Genomic DNA, 23,148 nt, shown 5'->3' with positions numbered 1-23,148 from the left:
AACCTACTACATCTCTCCAGACATTTAACAGAAGTTTTGTAATTATTTATTTAATTTGTTCTCATAATGAACTGATACATATTTAATGCTCTATTGTTTATCTTTAAATATTATTTTGAACTACGAACTTACTTGAATTAAATGAACAAATCAATGAATGGTCAGTTAATTTGTTTCTGTCTGCTGAATTGTGTTTTGGTTGGTCATAAGTCGTGATTAGCTAAGTGCAAATGCAATTGCAAATGCTAAATGCAAGGGAAGTACCAACAAAAAGTACACAGAAAGACATAAATATGTGATGATGTGTATTTCTTTGGTGTATCGAGGAAAATGATTGAGAGTGTGAATTGGCTCGTCATTGACATTGTAAGTTTAATTTACAGCATTTGAGGGATTGTGTAGTGAAGAAATGTAATTCATTATACGATAAAATAATGATGATATCAGTATATTCTGGGATCTTTCATTTAGTGTTCCAATGTAGAAAAAATCATAAGTTAAGAAGTCTACACTGTATAGGTATTCAGTTGCTCTACGATACAGTAAGTAAGCTTGTATATTAATTGAATGAGTAGCTTTGGAAAGGTCATGAGTCAGAAATGACCAGTTTGCTTTAGTCCAACTTTTTATTTATTTTGAAACACACATGTTGTTCATTTCATACAATGACAAGAAAACTGTTCTTTTAAACAGAAGTCGGATATAGTATACATAAAGCTGCATCGGCTGCATCCAGCTTCCCGAAGGAGCAGGACGCGCATACTTTTAGGGATTATTCATTGAGTATGTACGAACTTACAAAGGGGGTAGCAAAGCGACTTTTATTTACTTATCGACTGACACGAAAATAAAAAGGAACGTACCTGTACTTTATATCTGCATGTGTAGTGCCCTTGTACTTTATCTATGACTATGTGTGTGTGTGGGGGGGGGAATTTAAAGCATATCGCATGTCTTGTGCACATGGATACGGGGCAAATTTTTACTTTGAGCCAAACAGTGACTACAACCGATTCATCTGATCCGGTTCCCGGAGCAGTTTAGAAATCGTCCCTAAACTGCTCCCAGAACCGGATCAGATGAATCGCTTACAGTTACTAACAGAGTGAAAGTAATGTACGATGTTAAGAATTATACTATAAGTACAAGGGCCAAAATGTTACTATACGATGTTTAGAATTATACTATAAGTACAAGGGCCAAAATGTTACTATACGATGTTAAGAAATATACTATAAGTACAAGGGCCAAAATGTTACTATACGATGTTAAGAATTATACTATAAGTACAAGGGCCAAATGTTACTAAACATCAATTTAGGTGAAGCGGTGACTACCAATTTTAAGATCTAAATGGGGGGCTACCGCCCCCCAACCCCCCCGCTCAAATACCATAAAAACATCCAAAACAACAATAAATAATCAAACCACTACTATAAACCTAATTTACAAGCGGGAAACAAATCAAGAATAAAAATAATATAAATTAAAAAAATGAAAACACTCACCGCTAATGATAGACATATCCAGCATGCCGTAAAAATTGAAAAATTGAAAATACGTAGAAAATTTGTGGTATTTCATGTAGAAGTGGTAATAGAACACAGAAGAAACGCAGATCAGGGGGTTCTCATGTATACTATTACCCAGAAGTCGATAATTTCATGTCGGGTTAACTTTACAATGCCCGCTCCAGCTGGTATACTCAATCAGAAACGAGAAATTACACTCTATTAATTTATGAAAATGGATCAAAAACTCCCTAACGTTAAACTAACTCGTTCCTATCTCTACCCTACTTATCCCTATCTTACTGTACACTTCTATACGTTTTTAAAGCGGCCCTAGTTATCGATGCGCAGCTGGAGCGTGTATTGTAAAATTTACCCTACATGTCTGTCAGAGTTTTCAAAACTACTCATTCAGTTGTTCTATTGTAACTAGTAAGCCACTGGGTTTCGTAGCGCATTATGATCATTCGAAAATGATCATCTTCGTATTATGTCTTCACACATTTCCAAATTTGGAACTCGATATTATATTCACTTGGGACATTAATATGTATAGTTCACGAAGGAGGAGGTATACGAATATTTGCGAAAATAACGTTATTATATATGTTACCATTTTACATTTCTCGTAGCAGGATTGGCTGGTTTAAAACAGCTGCTTTTTTTTCTCTCTCTCCAAGAAACCAACTAGTTTAAACCAAAAGGAAAAAGTGCTTTAAATCGTGTGAACTTCATAGTGGCATTTACACGTATCAAACCATCTGCATTAGTTTTATGTCCTTTTCACCTTTTAATCAAGGCATCCCATGTTCAATTCTCGGTCGAACCATACCCCTTGTTTCAAGTCTAAACCAAGTAGCGATTCGAATGTCACTTGAAGCGAAAATCTCCTTGATAACCTCGGTATTACGTAAGGTTGTTAAGTGTAAACATACGAAACGAAATCAAATTGTATATTTCTGTTTGCCTGAATGCCTGTTGTTTTGTAAAGAAGCCAAGGTTGCTTAAATATATTGATAGAAATTGGTCAAGTTTATTGACTGCCTACGTAGCTTCTAGTATTAACTTGAATTGGACTTTCAGTTTTAATTTAATTGAATGATATTTACATACCTCAGCTTTAGCGTACTGATTATGACACGTTGATCTTAAAAATTTTTCATGTCAACCAATAACGAGATTTCCCAATGGCTAAGGCGGAAGTTTCCCAATTTACATATAATTCTGCATAATGATTTCACTTGTGCAACTGTTTATCTTTCTGTCCTTCTGAAATGACTCTTGATGATTATATTAACAAGTATGTAAAAATCAGTACAACGTATTTTTATCAGGAGTGCTTCGTGAGTGAGTCTGCAGACTCATTGTATTTGTGGCCAATTAGTTCCGGTTTCGAGTCCAAATGGAGAACAATTTCTCTCGGATGTAAGCCGAGAAGAGGTTTGGATTCCGCTTTAAGCTTATGTGACCCCTTCCAACATAACCCCGTTGTTGCATAATAACACAAAGGTGAAACAAACTTATTTCTGTCCATCTGTACTAATTACATAGAGCAAATTATTTAAACCAAAAAAAAAAAAAAAAAAAAAAGAACATCGTTTAAACAAAAAAGAAAAGAAAAAGTTTAAACCAAAAACCACAGTTTAAAAAAAGAAAAAACAAAACATGTTTTTTTTTTTGCCAACTCTGTCTTGTAGGTACAATAGAGCGAACCTGAGCAAGTGAAGGCCAACGAATAATGAGAGATCATTAGGTCGCCGAACGTACAGAGGCGGGCTAAGCGGAAGCAGGCGAGTAGCACGAAACACGGATACATGGATTCCGAAGATGACAGGAAATAAATTCAAAATATACGGAGATAGAAAAAGAATTCAAGACATAGTCCAGATCAATTCAGGCAGGCAAAGAAAAAATCTGAACGTGGTAGTCTCAGAAGTTATTGAATTTAACAGATGTCAAAATGCAGGCCAAAGTAATAAACCTGTATTTTTTGTTCTGCCTGGTCCGACATAAGGCTGTCAAAAATGAGGTCTTGAGTGTCATTTCTCACGTACGAATTTCGGCACAATTTAAAATGCTGTGTCTAGAACGGTTCAAGATTTTTTGTTTTATTTGAAAGATAATAGTTTAATGATTCAAGTGATATCCTCCGTTAGGAAATACGGTATGTGCTCAATTCTTCGTGCTATAGCCTTCTGATTTTTCTTTCTTTTTTTTTTTTTAATGTCATGCGTGAAAAGGAGGAGGGTTATGTTTAGGTGTGTGGTGCCAAAAGTAAGTAAAAAACAGAAGATTTAGGTCAATTAAACAGAAGTACACTGTATGGAAGTGCGATATGCATAACATATTTTTTTTAAAGGCAGTGTCCAATTTATACAAATCATGAAGAGAAGTGGAAATTCTCGTTAAACCTAACCGGAAGACAACGGAAAATTAGCGTAATTTTTTTTTTTTCTCAAAAAAGCTGCCTCCGTCCCAAAACCAAAACATATGCCAAGGAGAATTTTCGCTTTTCAGTCGCACAAGATTTGTAAACAGTTGAAGATTTTTGCCATAGATTAAATTAGTTTCCGTTACGACCTTCGACATTTATTCCAAAATTGGTCCAAAATTGGTCGTCCGCCAAGTTTTTGCCTAAAAAGAGTATGGTTCCTTTTTGTACCAAATTTCAATATTTAATTCACATAATTAGTATTAGCGAGTGAAGGCGAGTTAGAGTCCCGCAGGGCACGTTGTTGCTTTCTGCCTTTATTACAGCTAAATGTCTTCTAGAATGTCTTCGAGGAAAAGGGAATTGTCTTCTAGAACCTTGCTGCCATATTGGTTATGTTACTTACCGTTACATTGAAAAGTATAACTTTCTCCACGTATTTTTTTTTTTTTTCAGTTATTTGCTTAGCACATTTTCTCCAATTTATTTTTAGATTTATTAAGTCATGATTTTTACTTAGGTACTTTTAATATATTTTCCTGATTATCACTTTATTGTTTCATAAATTGTAATAATGTTACCTCATATCCAGGGTTGCGTATCTGTATACCTGCAGCCATATTTACAAAACAAGTGCTTCTTACATTCTCACAATCCTACGATGCAGTAACGTTACGCCAAGTAGTTCTCTCCGCTTGCCAAGTATTAGAATCGCTTATATAAGAAAATAAATGCAACTTTCGCTGTTTTTATACATTATCAAGCACACAAACAAGCAAATTATTTATTTCTTCCCGATAAATTTCCAAAATTTTGCATGAAACGGACGTACAACCTTGAAACTTAACCCCGACAATCTCACATATTGGCCTCATGAAATCAAAATCTAGTCTTATTCGACATGGCAGTTTAATTCTGCACAGAGATAAGTAACAGACAAAGCTTTCAAATATGTGTACAAGTCCCAAACAACATTTCAGGTTTCGAAGCACGGTACGTGACGTTTTGGCGCCGCCGTTTGGACACTGGACGTTTGGGCGCGAAGCCATTTGGACGCCAGACGTTTGGACGCAAGTTAAATTAAAAAGTCATTATGTTAGGCGCTGAGTACTAAGTTCGAATCAAGATATCACAAGGTGTCTACTGTAGTGGAAGTCCTTGAATTATACTGGATTTTGTTTTACATACTAGAAATACTGGAATTTGAAAATTCTAAAAACTGAATTAACAATTAAATTTTGTAAATTTAAGTTTCAACCAAAGTTAAGTATGCTTTTTATTTGATAACTTTTCAAGCCAAAGGTAAGTAGACCAGACTAGATATGATTGACTGCATTACGTACATAGTGAGCCTATTCCATTAAAAAACTTAAAGCAGGATTTCTACTGAAGTTATGCAATAAGTGTGAATGTCAAACACATTTCTAATGGCAAAATGACCAATATATGTACACTTAACTATTATTTTTCACTTTGAAATCGTTCTTTTTTCTTCTTTCGCCACTTTCTTTAGTGCAGATTAAATGCTTACAATGGGACGAAAAAAAAAAGTGTGTTTTGATTTTTATATTGGAATGTTAATAAAAAAAAAAAAAAGTGATACCAGAAATACAGCATACTACAGTTCCTAAACTCAATGTCTTAGACACCCTGTATTAACAGCTTTCCCTCAACTCGATTTTTAGATTTCTGGGCTCTCGGCATGGAAGGCCATTTAGCCCGTCACGTTTGAGGGGGCACACTATCCGGGGAAAACAAAGGAAGAAAGGATTGGGGAAGGAAGGAAGAGGCCTGGACCTATAAATTAGGTACCAACCCAGCATTTGCCTGGTGTGAATGAGGAAAACCTCATTCAGGGTGGTTGGCCTGAAAGAGCGTGTTACACTTTTTCGACCGAGTGCCCCTACCGGGAATCGAACCCGGGACCGCTCGCACCGAATGCGAGAGCGTTAGCGACTACGCTACGCGGGGCCACATCTCTCAACTCGAGTGCGTGGAAATCTTTTATTGGTAGTTCTTTATTGGACTTAAGGAAGAGTTTGGCAAACGTAATACGAAAGAAAGCAAATTTTAATATTCATAAGTATGTAATTATTAACTTTTTTAAAAAATACAAAAATTAAATCAATATATTTTAATTAACATTAAGAAAATTATTAACAGTTCGTCTGATTCCTTCATTTTCTATATAATACTTCCTATATATAGCTTTCTTATATAATACAAAAATTAGATCAACATTAGATCAGAAGTACAAGGATCGTGAACAAGCGAAAAATCAATCCATGACGAGGTTAGGCAACAAATGCCACAAACGCATTAAACTATTTAATTTGGATGAATAAATAAGATAGAAAATAGATAGATAAATGAGGTTAGATAAAGATAGAAGTGTAGGAAATGTATATATCTTGATTTGCGCTTAGTTTTCAGTGCCTAGCTTACTTTATATTTCGTAAATTGTGACTTTTACTATGTACCTCGCGCCCAAACGTCTGGCGCCTAAACGGCTTCGCGCCCAAACGTCCGGCGCCCAAACGTCCTGTCCCGTCGAAGCACCATTTGTGTGCACTCTGCTTAAAACTAAGATCAGCAATTCAGTGAACTAAAAATGTGTTCAACTGCATCCTGTAACTTCCTTTGATATTGAGTTACGCCTTTCAATGTCAATGTCTGTTCAATTAATAGGTTCTGGGGCACCCATAATCTCTAAAACATCGCGAATTAGAAGTGAGCACTGATGATGATGTTACTGTCTTGCTGGTGGAAATCTATAACCAGCAGCTGTCTATATGGTAGCATGCAGTTCATAACAATTTAATTTAACTCATATCTATAACCTGTGCAAGCCAATAGTCACAGTCATACACACAGGCTACAAACATCCCTCTGTGGATTGTGAATTCGAATATTCTGTAGTTTTTAAGATCTTGGTTGAACAAACATTTTTAAACCCCCAAATATCTTTACCAATTGACACCAGTTCTTGAAAATTCAATTTTTAAATGACGTTTATAGAGCATAAAAAACTGCCACTAATAGAATTAATACTTACCTTCACCACGAACACTGTTCCTATTTTAACATTTTCATTATATTTCGGTCATCTCTGTGACCGTAATGTCATGCACGTGATTACCACTATAATTTTGTTCAAAATGTTCCTTGTCCTCTAAAGAGAAGACAGCCTCCAAGTACTCCATAAATATATGGCATTAAGTCCAACCCTTGTAAATTTTAATCCGATAACCTAGTGAACTAAATTCTTACCCAAGAGATGTTACCGTAATAATATTTCAATACAGTTGTGTTCGTACCATACCAAATCTATTTTGAACGAATTATATAGTATAGTTTTTATGGCACTTAATTTCTGGTGTGTTAACCAGCTGTTCAGAAAACCTAACACTATCAGTATCGTAATTTATATTTCAATTCAATGTCATTATGTACCCTTGAAGACTTTTTTTTTTTTTTTTTTAATTGTGCACATCTTCCCAAACTGAAGATTTCAATAAAACTTTGTGGATCAGTGTCGGCAGATCAACTTCCAACGTATAGGCTGCTTCATAAACTATTGTCACCAAAAAGAGTAATGCAATAACGTTTTTAAGATAATAGTTTAGTACAAGGAAGTTGTTAGATTAAAATTTTCAAGTTTTGAATTTAATTGTCAAACAATGTGGTTTCTGGAATACTTGGGGACTGTTTTCTCTCTACAGAACAAAGTTCATTATTTTAAATAGAATTATAGTGATAATCTTAACTCACATCACACATGCATGGGATCATGATCAGAGAGTAAGGTTGCAAAAAATCACAATTAAAAAAAAAAAATCATCATTCATACCATAAAAGTACCATTTTTAAATGTGATTTCAGTTACGTAAAGATGTGTTAGGTAGCCCTCTGGACGAATCTTCAGAATTAGCATTTTCTGTACACAGAGTTCATGAAACATAGATACCAGAATCTCTTACTTGAGCTCTTTAGTGGTTATATGGTTATCGAACACGCCTTCAGTGTATATCATTGTAATTAAAAATCCGTCACTAAACGCAATTAAAGGAAATTGTGATAGCGACTTTTTGGTAACAGACTTAATTTTATTACAAAACAACAGACAAACTTTCTCAGGTAGATTTTTTTTTCATAGCACTGCATAAATATACATTTTTTTTTAAAGCATAAATGTGTTTAAAGGCTGCCAGGATTTCCTTTCATCAGTTTTGTCGCCACTGAAAAGAATATCAAAGTTTAAAAAATTTGAACCATCTTTGTAGTTGTACTTAATGCAATTTATTTTATGTGTTTTCAAGGAACGAGATTGTACAGTATGAATTTGCAAGGAAGAACTCTTCTTAAAAAATTTGAACCACCTTTGTAGTTGTACTTAATAAGATTTATTTTATGTGTTTTCAAGGAACGAGATTGTACAGTATGAATTTGCAAGGAAGAACTCTTCTTAAAAAATTTGAACCACCTTTGTAGTTGTACTTAATAAGATTTATTTTATGTGTTTTCAAGGAACGAGATTGTACAGTATGAATTTGCAAGGAAGAACTCTTCTTAAAAAATTTGAACCACCTTTGTAGTTGTACTTAATAAGATTTATTTTATGTTTTCAAGGAACGAGATTGTACAGTATGAATTTGCAAGGAAGAACTCTTCTCCGATCAGGAACTATAAGCTTGTGTCTTCTCCAGTCAGTGCCCTGTGGATATCCGAAGTATTTTTGTACATTAAGAAGAGCGTTAATCCAAGCTAGTAACAGTGTTTATAAACTGACATACACGAAACCATCGCAACTAGTATTATGTAACTTTTGTTTAAGGAAAAGCTATGCAAATTTTCAAAGGCCTTTACGGTCATTTTGGTGGCTTAATCACACAAAAACTAGGAACTTTTATACAAACACCAGTAAATCATTTCGCTCGAGAGAAGCGGAAGTGAATCCAAAGTCCAGTGGTACTGCTGGAAGAGTTGCCGCAGTGAAAAAATCGGAAGTAGTTCGTTTGTTATCACTAGCTAGAAATGAAAAATGGAGGCTAGCAGGTAAGAGTTCAATATTTTAGTTTGGCCACTGTAGATATAAATTAGATCTAAGATTAAAGCCTTTCTACTTGTGCAAAAATAATAATCATAATAAAATCGTAGCATTTTAGAATTTTCTTTAGTGCCAGTGTTGTTAAATGCAGTCAATATGTACATCTTGTGTCCTTTAATATATGGATACATGTCATAATGTTCGATGCTGTGGTATGTTGCATAAACAGACACGCTTACGATAGTTTTTAGTAATATAAACAAAGTTTATATCGTTTATATAATTTTTTTTTTTTTCGGAAGAGTTTGTTGATGGTTACAGCATAATTAATCGGAAGTTCAGCTTGCATTAACGTCCAGGGAACTTAGAGTAAGATTTTTATACTTTCTGTTTTAAGAATAGTAAGATATGTGTGTTGAATAACCACAGAAATATATATGATACAATTGTGCATATGATTTTAGAGAATTTCAATCAGTGGTGGCGTGGTACGATCTCTCGTCCCCACTTCAAATACCGATTGTGCCAAATGATTTACACACAATATATTGCCGTTTTAAGATATAAATGAAACGCATAAAATAAGTACCATAAGCTTTATTTAGTACAATTCACAATAGGAAACCCATTGAATAATGAAAAGAAAGACTCATCTTTATGCTCACCTGTAATTTTATTATAGTATGATTTTGCAAATTTCCATTAAACAGAGGTTTAATACGAGTTTTTCGTTAGTTACGACAAGCTTTATTACAAATTACAACAATAGGTGCTGTAGTTGTAAATACGTGGTTATGTGGATGTGTACGCGACTTTCATATGGGAATCCCAGATTCAAATCCCAGCGGAAGCTTATGTGGTTCGGATCCACACGTTGAGGCACAGTTGCACTTCTCACATAGCCTCGCTGCTGAAAAAGAGATGCTAAACTCGAACCCAATCCAATTATAAATACCGACCTTCTTGCATCTAATTCAGGAAATTAAATGAAATCAAATTTCTAGTTTTACGTCCGACAGTTATGTCCGTTACGTTAAAGAAAGAATCAAAGATAATGATTTAGAGTAGTTTGATGGAACGAGGAAATGAGGAAAATGGAACAACCCCGAGAAAACCCACGAACGTGGTGCTGTCTAGCAAAAACTCGCGTAGTAAGAACTCGAACCTAGGACTCGTTGCACAAGAGATAAGCACTCTACTAGTGAGCTACTGTGTCCCTTACATCTAGTTCATCTAATACTGGACCGGAGAGACCGCTCCCTTTCTTCGTGTCGAAATGTTTTAAGACCAAGTCCTGTGCTGGTTTTGTGTTCATATCTTGAACCGATAGAATGTCAATAGTCCCATGAAATATGAAATATCTTTATTAACTGAGTTCCACCTACAGCCGATACGAGAATATCTTATACGATGGAAACGTTAATGATGGGAAGTGGGAGAGTTAAGGAGAAAAAGAAAAGAAAAAAATAAACTCTATGAGCTCTCAGGATATACAGGAAAATGTATACCAACTTAACCAACCTTACCAACTTAAGAAATACTGCGACGCCACCAGCGGTAGGTTGTACTCGATGTGCAAGCCTTGTCTCTTAGCTGTCGCCCTTCATTCCATTTTCCACTGAAAGAGACAGCTTTGAAACTGTTTGATCCTGTATGTTCCATTCCTCTTAGCAAACTTTCTAAATACCGACGTGGCTATCGACCGCCCAGCGCTCGTTTCAAGAACCAAAACTTACAAAAGTCCATGGGAGATGGATCGGAGGATTTCCCAGGAATGTCTGTAAAAGAGATTTCATGGATTCTTAATTCACGTGTCATTTGTTCCATGCTGGTGTTGTATGAGTAGATGCCTTGCACTGATGAATGACAACGCGAAATGCGTCATTGGCACATAAGAATGGAATATTATGGAGGTATAGTGGCTCTAAAATGCTCGCCTGGTTATAAACTGCATTGATTTTAGCCGTTTTGTCTACACTGGCAAGCGTTCTGTTAGCGACTGACAGAACTACTTCCAGCCTAACAATGAACACTTGGTAAATGTACGGCGTCGTTCTAACAGGCGTATTAGGAGTTTACTGGACCTAATGGACGCCGGGAAACGAACCCGGGACCCGCGAGCGTTAGTCAAACACTGTAACCGCTAGACTACGGATGCCCCGTACAGTAAATGCAGTTAACATTTTTTTTTTTTTTTGTGTGTATGCTATATTCATTTTTTTATTTTACTCACAGTTCAGTTCAGTGTCCCTTTGTCGACAAGCATTATTTTTATTAATTCTTGGCTAAATGAACTATTTTCTCAAAGTTTACGAATTGCGCATTCGGTAACAATTAAGTGCAAAAACTGCAACCTACCTTGCTGATTTTCTACTGGATAACTATTTCAGTTATTTCTCTGATATCTTCCTCAGATCCAAATTGTTCAAAACGTAAGTAAATGTTCTTCTTGTATGTTTCTAAATATAATACGCATATTTAGCTTGTACTAAAGTTGTAATTTTTAAATACATTTGTGTTTGAAACATTTGATTCAAGTATTTACAAATCTCCGATTTAAATTTGAGAGTTTTGGAAAAATATTTGATCAGTAAATGTACACAAAATGTGAAAGCTTTTATACATATTTATTAATCAAAAAGAAGAAAAAATAAGATTTTTTAGTTTTAATGCAGGACTTCTATATATTGGTATCAACATACATACAAAAAAAAAAAAAAAAAAAAAAGGAAGTTCACTGAGTTTGTGTTTTATATTGAGGAACACTAACAAGAATATTTACTTCTGTACCTGTTTGAATCTGAGGAAGGTATGAGAGCGATCCAGTAAAAATCAGCAAGGCTAGTAATGATTTCCGTTTTTCTTTTTTTATTATGATTCGAAGAAATTAAGATAATCACAATGAAAATGAATAAAATTCCATTTGATTATAATAAGCTGGCAGTCTACATACGGAACAACACTACCAACACAATAACGCAATCAGACCCCTTCGCGACTATGTGGTTAGCGTATGCGTCTTCGGTATAAGAGATCTGGGTTCGATTACCAGTGGTAGCTCATACGATTCAGATCCTACGGTGAGCTGTAGGTCTACGTCTCATATAGCCTCGGTGCTGAGCAGGACGATAAACTCCAAATTAACCAACCAATAAAGCAATCATTGTAGCAGCACACACATAAATAAGTACTTAAAGGTTAAATGTGCTTTTATCGTGTAATTTCCATTTAGTAGATGGTATTCTTTAATAATGTGTTTATTATGTATAAATTATGTGTTGTATCATATAAACTAAATTTGTAATTATGTATTTCAAAATTGTTTTATTAGGAGCCATTTGCTTGCTGCTTGTTTCAAGTACGGTTACGATGGCCGTTCCATTTTGCCTTGGCAAAGTTATTGATTTAATATATACTTCGGATCCAGTGAAAATGAGGGAAAATTTGAATACATTATGTCTAACGCTTGTAGGAATTTTCCTTCTGGGAGGTTTGTGCAATTTTGGACGCGTCTATCTCATGTCGATATCAGGTGAGTACATGATTGATACATCTGATTTATAATATCATATATATATATATATATATATATATATATATATATATATATATATATATATATATATATATATATATATATATATCGGGTGTTCTAAAAATGGAGCCCACGAACAACAAAGCGCTTTTTTTCTGGTCAAAATGAAGCGAAAATCCTATATAATGGCACCTTCCAGGGCTTCCTTCAGCCGCTATACGGAATAAAAATTTCACTTTGTGGCAACGTCGTAGGTTAACTTAAAACCATTAGCATTGCCCTACGAATCCATCAAACAGTAACAGCGATTATTATGCTAGTAAGTGTGCTAGTGTCAACGTATATCGACTTAACTTCGATCTGGAAAGAATCGATGTAACTGTTTGATACATTGGTAGATCTTCTCTGTGATTCTTCATCTGTGACATTGCCATGTAATGCAATTCGCGTCTCTAGACGAGACCCAAAAGGCATAAATTATATTTATTTTTCACGTTATTTTGACTTGCAGAATAACTCTGTAGTCCGTAGGCGCCATATATATATATAATGTTTGTGTTTATGTATTGCTCAGTTGGTTGCAGATATTCATTTATAAAATATTAAACAAGACAAGTGTATACCAATTTTTATGTGATTACTAATATTGAACTTTTTAATCTTTATAATATTTCATAATCAGTTAGGGAATTTGCTAGTTAAATATGCTTTCTGTGTGCCTATGAGATTCGCTTTATAGATGTCATTGGAAAAGATCCACTCGTGAACAGTTTCTGGTTGGCTTTTTATACTAATTTGAGAACACGGAATCCAATGGAGCTATTGTTAAACATATACGTTATAGAGTCACGAAAAGAATGACCTCAAAGTTCGGATACAAATCTTTGCTTAAATTTGAGATACTACTGATCATAAAGAAGAAATTCCTCGAGTATATCGTAGTACTAACATCACTGAATCATTTACAAACACCTTTTTTCTTACTAAACTTGCGGTTTCTTACTAAGGTAATTAAAAAATCAAAGCCTTTCAAAATGCAGAAGAAAGCCCTAAATTGTATAGAAGTTTAACAAAAGACACGATGTGTCATTGGGTACACAAAAATATTAAAACACAACAAACTTAAAAAGTAAGCCAAGTAAGAGAAATAGTCGGTTAACCAAGAGAAGGGTCAGAAAGATCAATTTTAGTAGTGTTCGTTTTCTTGTTTTTTATTTTTTTTCCAAGGGAGTCGAACTCTGAACCTCGTGTACCGAAGACACGCGCGCTAGCTACTAGATCAGTGGGGATGGACACTTTTGGATGAGCAAGACACCACGTTCGCATAGGAAATGCTGATTGTTATATAGAGTTGTGTTAGGGAAACTAGGAAAAACCTCATAAGAACATGGGAGAATAAAAAGTTGCATCTGGAAGAGGTAGCTGATAAAACACATTAAACTGGATTGAATTTAAGGATTCAGTTTTTCTTGGGCTTCTGTTCGTGCAAATTCTGTGATCTGTAAGTTACTTGATTTGTAAATGTACTCTGTCATTCATTTACTGCATCTAATATATCTAATATTTAATGTATTATTAACTGCAATAAAAGAACAACAAGAAATTATGTTAAATGGATATTGTAGTGCAAGAAATTTACATTAAATAGCGCAAGACAAAGTTCCAAGAAGTGTTATGAGTTATATTTGATTTGTTGAGATGTACTAAGGAAGATGTCAGTGAACACCGAAACAGTACCATTAATAATATATTAAATACTATACACAGTAAAGAAAAGAGGACATTTACATTTTTTTTTTTTTAATAAATATGCATAAGTTAATGTCCTTAAAAAATTACAAGTTATTTACTTTCGTAACTAAAATTGTAAAATTTTCAAAATGTAAGTAAAAGGATATTAAGTTTATAATGGATCTTAAGTCTATGTGCTTTAATTTATGGTATGGTGTATGCAGTGGCGTATTTAAAGGGGGCTTCCGAGCTTAAGCCTTACCCCGAAATTTTATTTACTACACTAAAGGAAATATAACATCTTGCAGAATTTTCACATTTCTAGGAATAAAGTTACCAAAGCCCCTCCCCCGCCTCGAAACAAAATCGTAAATACGCAACGTCTGGTATGCATACATTTGTATAAAGATTAACCAAAGAAGAGAGTAGATACCGGTGGATCTTTGCTTGAGTGAGTTGTTACGTGAATTTGGTCTAAATGTGGATGTTGAATTGTTATGTGAAGTTTATTTTTCAGCAAGACAAATGTGCGTATTTTTACTTGTTAAGTAATGCTTACTGTTTTTGTGTCTCCATGCAGGTCAGAGAATTACTCAAATGTTGCGCACAAGATTATTTGATTCAATTATGAAACAAGAAGTGGCATTTTTTGACAGAAATAAAACAGGAGAATTAGTAAATCGATTATCAGCTGATACTGCGCTAGTTAGCCAGTGCGTTACAATGAATATTTCTGATGGATTGAGATCGTCTGTGATGGTTGTAGCTGGAGTGTCCATGATGGTAGGTACTTCATTCGTGAATTTTATTTCTGTAATTTGTGCAAAAAATTTCTTTAATGTTACTGAGAGATTGCATTCGACTTTGAACGCATGAAAGATGCAAAATCAATAAACAGTCTTATCTTGTAATTCTGTATGATACTTGCAGATTGAGTTAATTTGTCCTTTGTGAACGAATTCTATAAGCTGTAACAATCTGATTATAAAATTATTCTAACATATTTTAAGAATATCTTTTCAGCATTCTGTATTGATATGGCGTTTATACCGATTTACTGTATCAGTTGCAGTATGAATAAACTTTGAAAGTAGAATTACGTTTGGATGTCATGATTTACATTGGAGGCTTTCTTTGTTTTCTGAGAATAATTAAAAGGTATTGTGATCGTTTGTTCATTCATGATCCATTAGGTAAGAAACTGTATTATGATTTCTGTATTCTGTATTTTTCTTTTCTCTTCTTTTTATGATAAGATTCAGACTAGTATAGCAAATGTAAAATTATATAAAATGTAAACAAGTTCGTTTGCTTTTTTTTTTCTTTCTTTCTTCAGTTTTACGTTTCTCCAGAGCTGGCGATGGTTGGACTAAGTGTTGTTCCTCCTGTAGCTGGTATGGCTGTTGTATACGGAAGATATGTCAAGAAAATAACGAAATCAGTACAGGTGAGACTTAGTACAACTGAAAACAGTGTCCTTGGAACAAATATGTTAGTTAGCAGTTAAAATTGAAACAATAATTATGTTATTTATCATTTATAAAATGCTTCTAACATCTTTTTAAACTAATTGATCGTAACACAGATTTAAACTAATACAGAGATACGATGTAGGGAATCATGCGTATTTCTGTTGGTGAGTGGTCGAAATACTAAATAGAAAGACACTTCAGATACAAAGATAAATAAATAAAAAAGTAAGAAACATAAGTTATGTTCTTTGTGTTCTGAAATGGTCAATTTTATTTATTTTAACAGAATATTTTAAACCAGCTTTCCGATTTCCAAACAATTAAAGAAAAAGACTAAATATTAGAGGTATTCTACAGATCGTAGTATCCAGTTAGACGTATACCAATAACTAACTGTGGTCTATGGAACACAAAGGTTCAGTGCCATGTACACAAAAGCCCCCCACTGACTTTTGTCCTTAGCCAACTGGATCCAGTATTCTACTTTGTATTCCTATTTCTACGAGAACCATGGTAAAGTCATATTTAAAAGTGTTTCTGCACATAAATGACAGTATTTTCATGATATTTTTAACAGAAATACACCGAAGACACTAAGCATAGACACTTAGCTTTTCTATATAAACATGTCGTAAACGGAATGCAAGGAAAGAGAAAAAAGAATACTGTGGAATGCCATGTATGACAGTGACACACGACGTTGGAAAATAAAGTGTAGGATTTTGGCAGATTCTAATTATAAGTAATATGTAAAACAGTTATCTTTGTAAAACATTGTCACAAATTAAAAGAAGTACATTTGAATCATCCTCTTTGCGCGTTAAAAATCCAGATCTTAATACAGATAAAGCAAATTTAAGAAAATATTGGGGCATTATTGTAAACTTTTTTATTAAAAAACATCTACATTTTCAAGTTGATGTTCTTATTACTAACAGAACTAGCTTCTGTGATTTGATCGTACTTATAAAAATTGAATTAAGAACTTAAAATAAAGAAACTTTGTTACTGTTGGCTTTATTTATTTATTTATTTATTTTTTATATTAAGACATTTGTAGTACTTAAACTTTCTAGGCCTCCGTAGAAGTTCGTAGCGCAAGTGGCAGAAATTACGAGCTGCAACTGCAGCAGTGAACACAGCAAGGCTCATTGACATTAGGGTCAGTAAATTTCATTACAACTGTTATTACTATGCGAATACGAGGAATAACACTTGACTGAATGCCATTATTATGAATAATGTATTCTTTGTGTACGATTACTATTTAAGACAATTTTCTCAGATGTTCAATAATTGTCTGCAAATTTCTATGTTTCATAAAGGTTCTGGCCGCCTAGATGGTTATTGAGTGATAAATGGTCAGTACATTGGTTCCTATTTTGCTCTTTCCTGCTTTCTTGTTCGGAGTTAGTAACTTCTTAAATTAAATAGCTCTTCAGTTTCTACCGTTGTTGGGCCACTACCAAAAATTCTGCGATTCACCGAGAACCTACGCACGGTCGTGAAAGAGAATATCTGTAAAGTTGCGTGGTAGCTCTAGTGTACAGTAATATAGAAAAAAAGCAATTTTACTATATAATGTTTATATCAATTTTACGCACATTTAAGCAAACTGTAATGTACATTTTTATTTATCCAATTATAAGTTTAAAGGCAATCTTTTTTCAATTTGACAGGTATTTCTGAATAGCGTTTGCTTTTTAGTATAACTGGATTTATCTGTTTGTTTCAGGATGCTCTAGCTGATGCTACACAAGTTGCAGAGGAGAGAATAGCTAATATCAGAACAGTAAAAGCGTTCAGCCAGGAAAGAAAAGAATGTATAGAATACTCAAATAAAATTAATCACGTTCTCCAGCTGACGTACAAACAATCTTTAGCGAGTGGAATATTTTTTGGCTTGGTAATCGTACTGATGTCTATTTTTCTTATTGCAATTACATTCTCTAATTTTTGATCGAGTAAAAAGTCTCTAATATTGTCTATGTATGCTTACTGTTTTTCAAGATTGAATAAGTATATAACATAATCTTGGCTTTTATAATGTGAACATTTGAGGTCATGGAAAAGAAGCAAATTGAGGAATGGCAGTAAAGTAAAGATAAATATTGATTATTTATTAATATTTCGATTAGGATATTTGTCTAGAGTTTACATTGTCCGTCTCATTACTTTCGTGAGACTTACATTAGTACTTAAATTGCACAATATTTGTGAGAGTTTATATTATTAATTAAAAGACGTTGAATATTGTGGCAACTCGAATATCCATCAATTATATGCAGAAATAGGACATTGAACATAGATAAGTACTGCCAATAAGATAGTTTCAATGAATCGAAGGTATGTACGTTGTAACTAGTAATATTAATCATGTAATGCAAACTTACCTAATATGATTAATGCAAATTAGATATTAAATGAGTTTGAAATACATACATACATATATACATACATATATATATTAGGAAAATAAACCGTGCATTCACCATTGTTGCTTCCAAAACATAGCACGAAATACTAATTTCTTAAGGAATTCCGGGAATCCGTAGCTCCCTTCGTGTGTCAAACTTCCAAAATCTTTTATATATATATATATATATATATATATATATATAGAGAGAGAGAGAGAGAGAGAGAGAGTTTGGAGTTTAACGTTCATATATTATGGCCCGAGGCTAAGGGAGACGATGATGGTGAGATGGATGAGTAGAAAGACGGGGTGGGAGGAAACGGAAGAGCCTACGCACACGGCGTTTGTCCACCACAAAACCGATTTGGTGGAAACTGAAATCGAATCAGATCTCATGCGCCAGGGATGAATGCTCCACAACTAAGCCACCACGAACTCCAAAATCAAAAATAGATCTCCGAAAAATACAGAGTCTCAAGGCAGTTTACACGAGCTGATCAGCTATTACTTTCATACAGAACATTTTAACAAATATTGCATTAGTTCTTAAAATCTCAAAAAGTTATTTATTACGACAATATTGAAAATCAAACATTATAAACTGATTTACGTGTGTACGTATTCGCTAAAATATAAAACAATTAAATCGTTAGGTTTAAGAAGGAAATAAGTCCAAAAATCAAAATGTTGAGAAATAATAATAAAAAACTGTATAATTCGTATAGTTTTTATTCTATAACTACCAGATTTGTAGTAGAACTTCAGAATCTATCTAGGTATAGAGTAGTATCTGAAAAACAACGTATATCTATGTAGAATTTGTATAGCGTTGAAAAAAAGTGGTAGATTTATTTCCTTCTTAAAACTTACGAAATGTTTGCTAGATGAAAAATAGTAAATAACACCTCAATGAAAAGGAAACTTATATTGGCATTTAGTTTACAACACGAAAGTGAAAAATGCAATGAATAAGATAAAATATTAAGAGAATGAAATTGAAAAAAACAAACAAAGTCTTTCATGTATTGACTTATCTTCATCGTGGTGAGAAGTTACAGGCCAAGTCACCATCACGTTGTGGAATAGTTTCTCGTCGTCTGAAATGTATGGGAGAAGTTTTGTAATATCGGCCAATGTTTTTGAATGTTTCATATTTAAGCATTGCACAAATATCGTAAGCTACATCCGTGGTGTCACAGCAACTCTTGACTTTTGCAGCGGTTTTTATATATATATATATATATATATATATATATATATATATATATATATATATATATATACAAGGGTAGCAGGCACCTTATATACAGCTACGTAACAGGTACTGGCAGAATCAAAACGAAAAAGTCTCAATTTTATCAATTGATTTCATGGACTTCTTGAAATACTTGGATGACGAGTTCTTGAAGTCCAAAATGTTTTCTGGCGAAATGTTTGCCACTGAGCAACCGATATATTTCTAATTTGTTATATCCCATCATATTTCTGAGGTTTGTATATTTTGTCCTTTCTTGTTATTGTTCTTTATGCAATGCCAAAGTTCCTATCACACTACAACGAATGTCCGCCAACGGGAGATACTGGTCTGCTTTCCGAAAGCGACCTCTTGATACTACGCTCAAAATTTCTACTCTAAAACATTTCCTGCCCTGTGATTCTAGGCAATGGTCAGTTCCACATATAGTGAAATCAATACATCCAATTTTTTTCTCTCTCTCTCTTTACATAAGACCATCTTTCTTTGCTTAGCATAAAATTTGGTTGCCTGACGCATGTGAACTACTTAATTTCTCGGCGTCAACAGTCCATTTGGCGTTGTTGTTGAAGTCAGGTAATTTAACTTTTGTTTCCAAATTTTTGCGGGTGGATCATACGTCGATTGAGGTCTTCCAAATTGGTACCTAGATTTTAATATTACGATCTGCACTTGGTCCTTTAACGAGATTGGTGAAGCGCGAAATTTCTGAGGCCGTAACTATCTTCACAAAATTTGCGGATCCTTATACTACTTCTGTTATATAACCTTCAAGCCAGATACTGCGACAAGTGATTAAAACTGCGATGCCGACTATCATCATCATAGGTATTCTGCCATTATTGTAAGATCACTTACGCATGTGAGAAGCTTCCATGCTTCACGGTCTTCAGTTCTCATTCGTCTTCACGTACGATTCTTCTGTTTTGACACCTTCCATCAACTGTAGCCTTATTTTCGTTTTTCACTCGGCCCAGCTAATTCATTTCATTCTTCTCCACACCCACATTTCGATAGCTTCCAGTCGTTTTTCATAATTTTTCGTAGTGTTCGTGTTTCTGCCCCATATAATACAATACTTTACATGAAGCATGTTATGTGTCTTTTCTCAACTTTTTATTCAAGGTCGTACGAATGTCTCTCTTTCTTTCTCTTTTTCCTTTCTTCCCGTTCCTCTTTCTCTCTCTCTGAAAGATGAAGAGAAAGAAGAATAAGCCCCCTCGCCTACTCTCTCTCTCTCTTTAGACAAAGAAAGAGAATCCCTTTCCCTTTGTTTCTCTACTCCTTCCTTTCTCTCTTTCTTACAGAGAAACGAAAGGAGAGGGAAAGAAGGGAAGAAAGACGCTCCTCCTCTCCAGGTCTTGATTTCTTCTTCCCTTCCCCTCTCTCGCCTTCGCAGAGAGAGAGAGAGAAATGATTTTTTCTTTCTTTCAGTTTTCTCTTTCTCTTCTACTTTTTTCTTTCCATCACCCTTGCTCATCCTCGTACCCTCGCCTTCTTCCCCTCTTTCTCTTCCAGAAAAAAGAAAAGAAAGAAAGAGGCACCTAGAGACTTTTTCCTCCTAAAGGCTTCTTTCGCCATTCCTATCCTTGCTGCTATTTCACGTTCACACTACTCACTCAGGTAGATAGTTTACCTAAGTATCGAACTGAAAAAATAATATATAGTTTTACTGAATTCCTTTGTTGTAATTATAGACATGATATACGTTTTATCTGACATATATATGAATTCGGGACAATATTCTTCTCAAAATGAATGGATTTGATTGTTATACATGTAGTATTCACAGGATATTATTTTTTTAAGTGCATTTAAAAGTTTACAATTCGTTCTTCATCATTCTGCAAAACAATTTACCTTAGTATATTTCTTATTATCCGCTAATACAGCATAATGCAAAATGTGTCAGATATGAAATTTAAAGTGGCGTTTTCAAACTACTGTCCAAAGGAATTCAAATCAGTTACCAGCATGCAAATAGTATTAGGCTCAAAATAAAATCATTGCATATGTTTAAATGTTTCAAATCACCATACTTAGTATTTGTGTAACTGTTTAATCTAGAATACGCAATTCATTCGCACACTATTCTTGGATTGCTTATTAATGAAATTGTGTAATCTTGTATGTCAACTTTTGTGCAGTATTTATAGTAAGTATGTGTAGTTAAGAACTTTATTATGTGTGCGTGAAATAAACATTCTTATTGTTTCTAGACAGGTTTGAGTGGAAACTTTATAATCCTATCAGTGCTATACTATGGAGGCGTTATGGTGAGCGGGGACCATATCACTGTAGGAAACCTGTCAGCCTTTCTAATGTATGCAGCATATATTGGAATATCTATAGGAGGACTTTCTTCCTTCTATTCGGAAATGATGCGAGGTTTAGGAGCGAGCACAAGGCTGTGGGAGTTAATTGATAGAGTACCTCAGGTTCAAGACTCAGGTAATCAGATTTTCTATTTCAACCAAGGGATCTAATTACCAAGGGTAAAAGATTATATATATATATATATATATATATATATATATATATATATATATATATATATAATGGATTATCAGAAAATAGTAGAAACCTGATCACAACAGTAAAAAAGTACCCCAAAGGGGAATTTTTAAAATTGCAACGTCCCACGTGTATGATATTTAGTCTAAAGAAGACAAATGATTATGAAATTGAATAATAGTGAAAAATGGGTGGAATGAGAATGTGGGAGAGGAAACGGGAGAACCCAGAGAAAATCCATGGACACGATGTTGTCCAACACAAACTCAACATGCCCTGACTGGGATCTAATAAGAGTCATCTCAGACCAAAGATGAGCGCTTTACCACTGAATCACTATGCCCACTTATTAGAAAAGTACACTTTAAACATTTTTGCTAAATCGTTTCATCATGTATGTTAAGAGAAAAGTAGTTAGAAAAAGAGAAACAAAATTAAATATTACAGAAACAGCTGAGAAACGTCCAGCCAGCGCCATGTTGGAATACAGGATTACTTGATAGTGTTACAAGGCAATAATTAGATGAAGTGTAGTAGAGGAAGAGGAAGCAGAGGGACTGTAGGTCGATTGAAATGTAGGAATTTTATTTTTGTTCACTAAACTCAATTTATCCTGCATTCCAACATGGTGACAATCCGAACAATTTTCACATTTTTATCTCGTTCTTTTTCTTCTTTTTTGTTCCTTTACATTCACTTTCTTATCTAATAAAACTTTTTAGCGAAAGAGTTCAATATTTATTCTTGGTGTTGCTATTGTCTTTTCACTATTTTCTATTAAGTATCTCACTTTGCGTAAAACTGAGCACTTCAGTTATGACAACACTTCATGTTGCAACTCGAAATTATTTGAAAGAAAGAAAAAGAATTTTGAAGGGCATAATTTCTATTTGTGAAAAGTCAAAATGTTTAATACAGTATTTTTTTAAGGAATATTATTGTAAGTGAAAGCACTGAAGACTGTGTACCTCCAACTTAATTCAGTGAGGAAAATATGAACTTGTTTCGTTCCAATTATGAATTGACACTCTTAGATTTTATTATTATTATTATTATTATTATTATTATTATTATTATTATTATTATTATTATTATTATTATTATTATTATTAATAATAATAATAATAATAATACATTGTCCAATACTGAATTTCTTTCCAGAAAAGAAATAGGTGATTCTGAAATATTTTTTTCTGCTAAATTTGAACATATCAGCTCTCACTTTCTGGGAAATCT

The 23,148-nt window shown here is 33.9% G+C and overlaps 1 protein-coding gene across 2 annotated transcripts in view; it reads left to right on the top strand.

Moving 5' to 3' along the window:
* The first annotated feature begins 200 nt into the window (after positions 1-200).
* The window catches only part of LOC145660537 (ATP-binding cassette sub-family B member 10, mitochondrial), a 54,905-nt gene continuing 31,957 nt past the window's right edge, over positions 201-23,148 (top strand). Inside the window, exons 1-7 of one of the 2 annotated variants that reach the window (XM_081725728.1) lie at positions 201-366; positions 8,572-8,997; positions 12,321-12,521; positions 14,836-15,038; positions 15,592-15,702; positions 17,463-17,633; positions 21,618-21,849. In XM_081725728.1, the coding sequence (XP_081581854.1) occupies positions 8,589-8,997; positions 12,321-12,521; positions 14,836-15,038; positions 15,592-15,702; positions 17,463-17,633; positions 21,618-21,849 (1,327 nt within the window). In that variant the 5' untranslated portion in view covers positions 201-366; positions 8,572-8,588. The remainder of the gene's footprint in view (positions 367-8,571; positions 8,998-12,320; positions 12,522-14,835; positions 15,039-15,591; positions 15,703-17,462; positions 17,634-21,617; positions 21,850-23,148) is intronic. The other variant, XM_081725727.1, reaches the window with a different exon arrangement.

Source organism: Thermobia domestica, chromosome 9 (assembly GCF_964235325.1).
Source record: "Thermobia domestica chromosome 9, izTheDome1.hap1.1, whole genome shotgun sequence".
NCBI classification, from domain to species: Eukaryota; Metazoa; Arthropoda; class Insecta; order Zygentoma; family Lepismatidae; genus Thermobia; species Thermobia domestica.
This window is presented reverse-complemented; position numbering and strand designations above follow the sequence as displayed.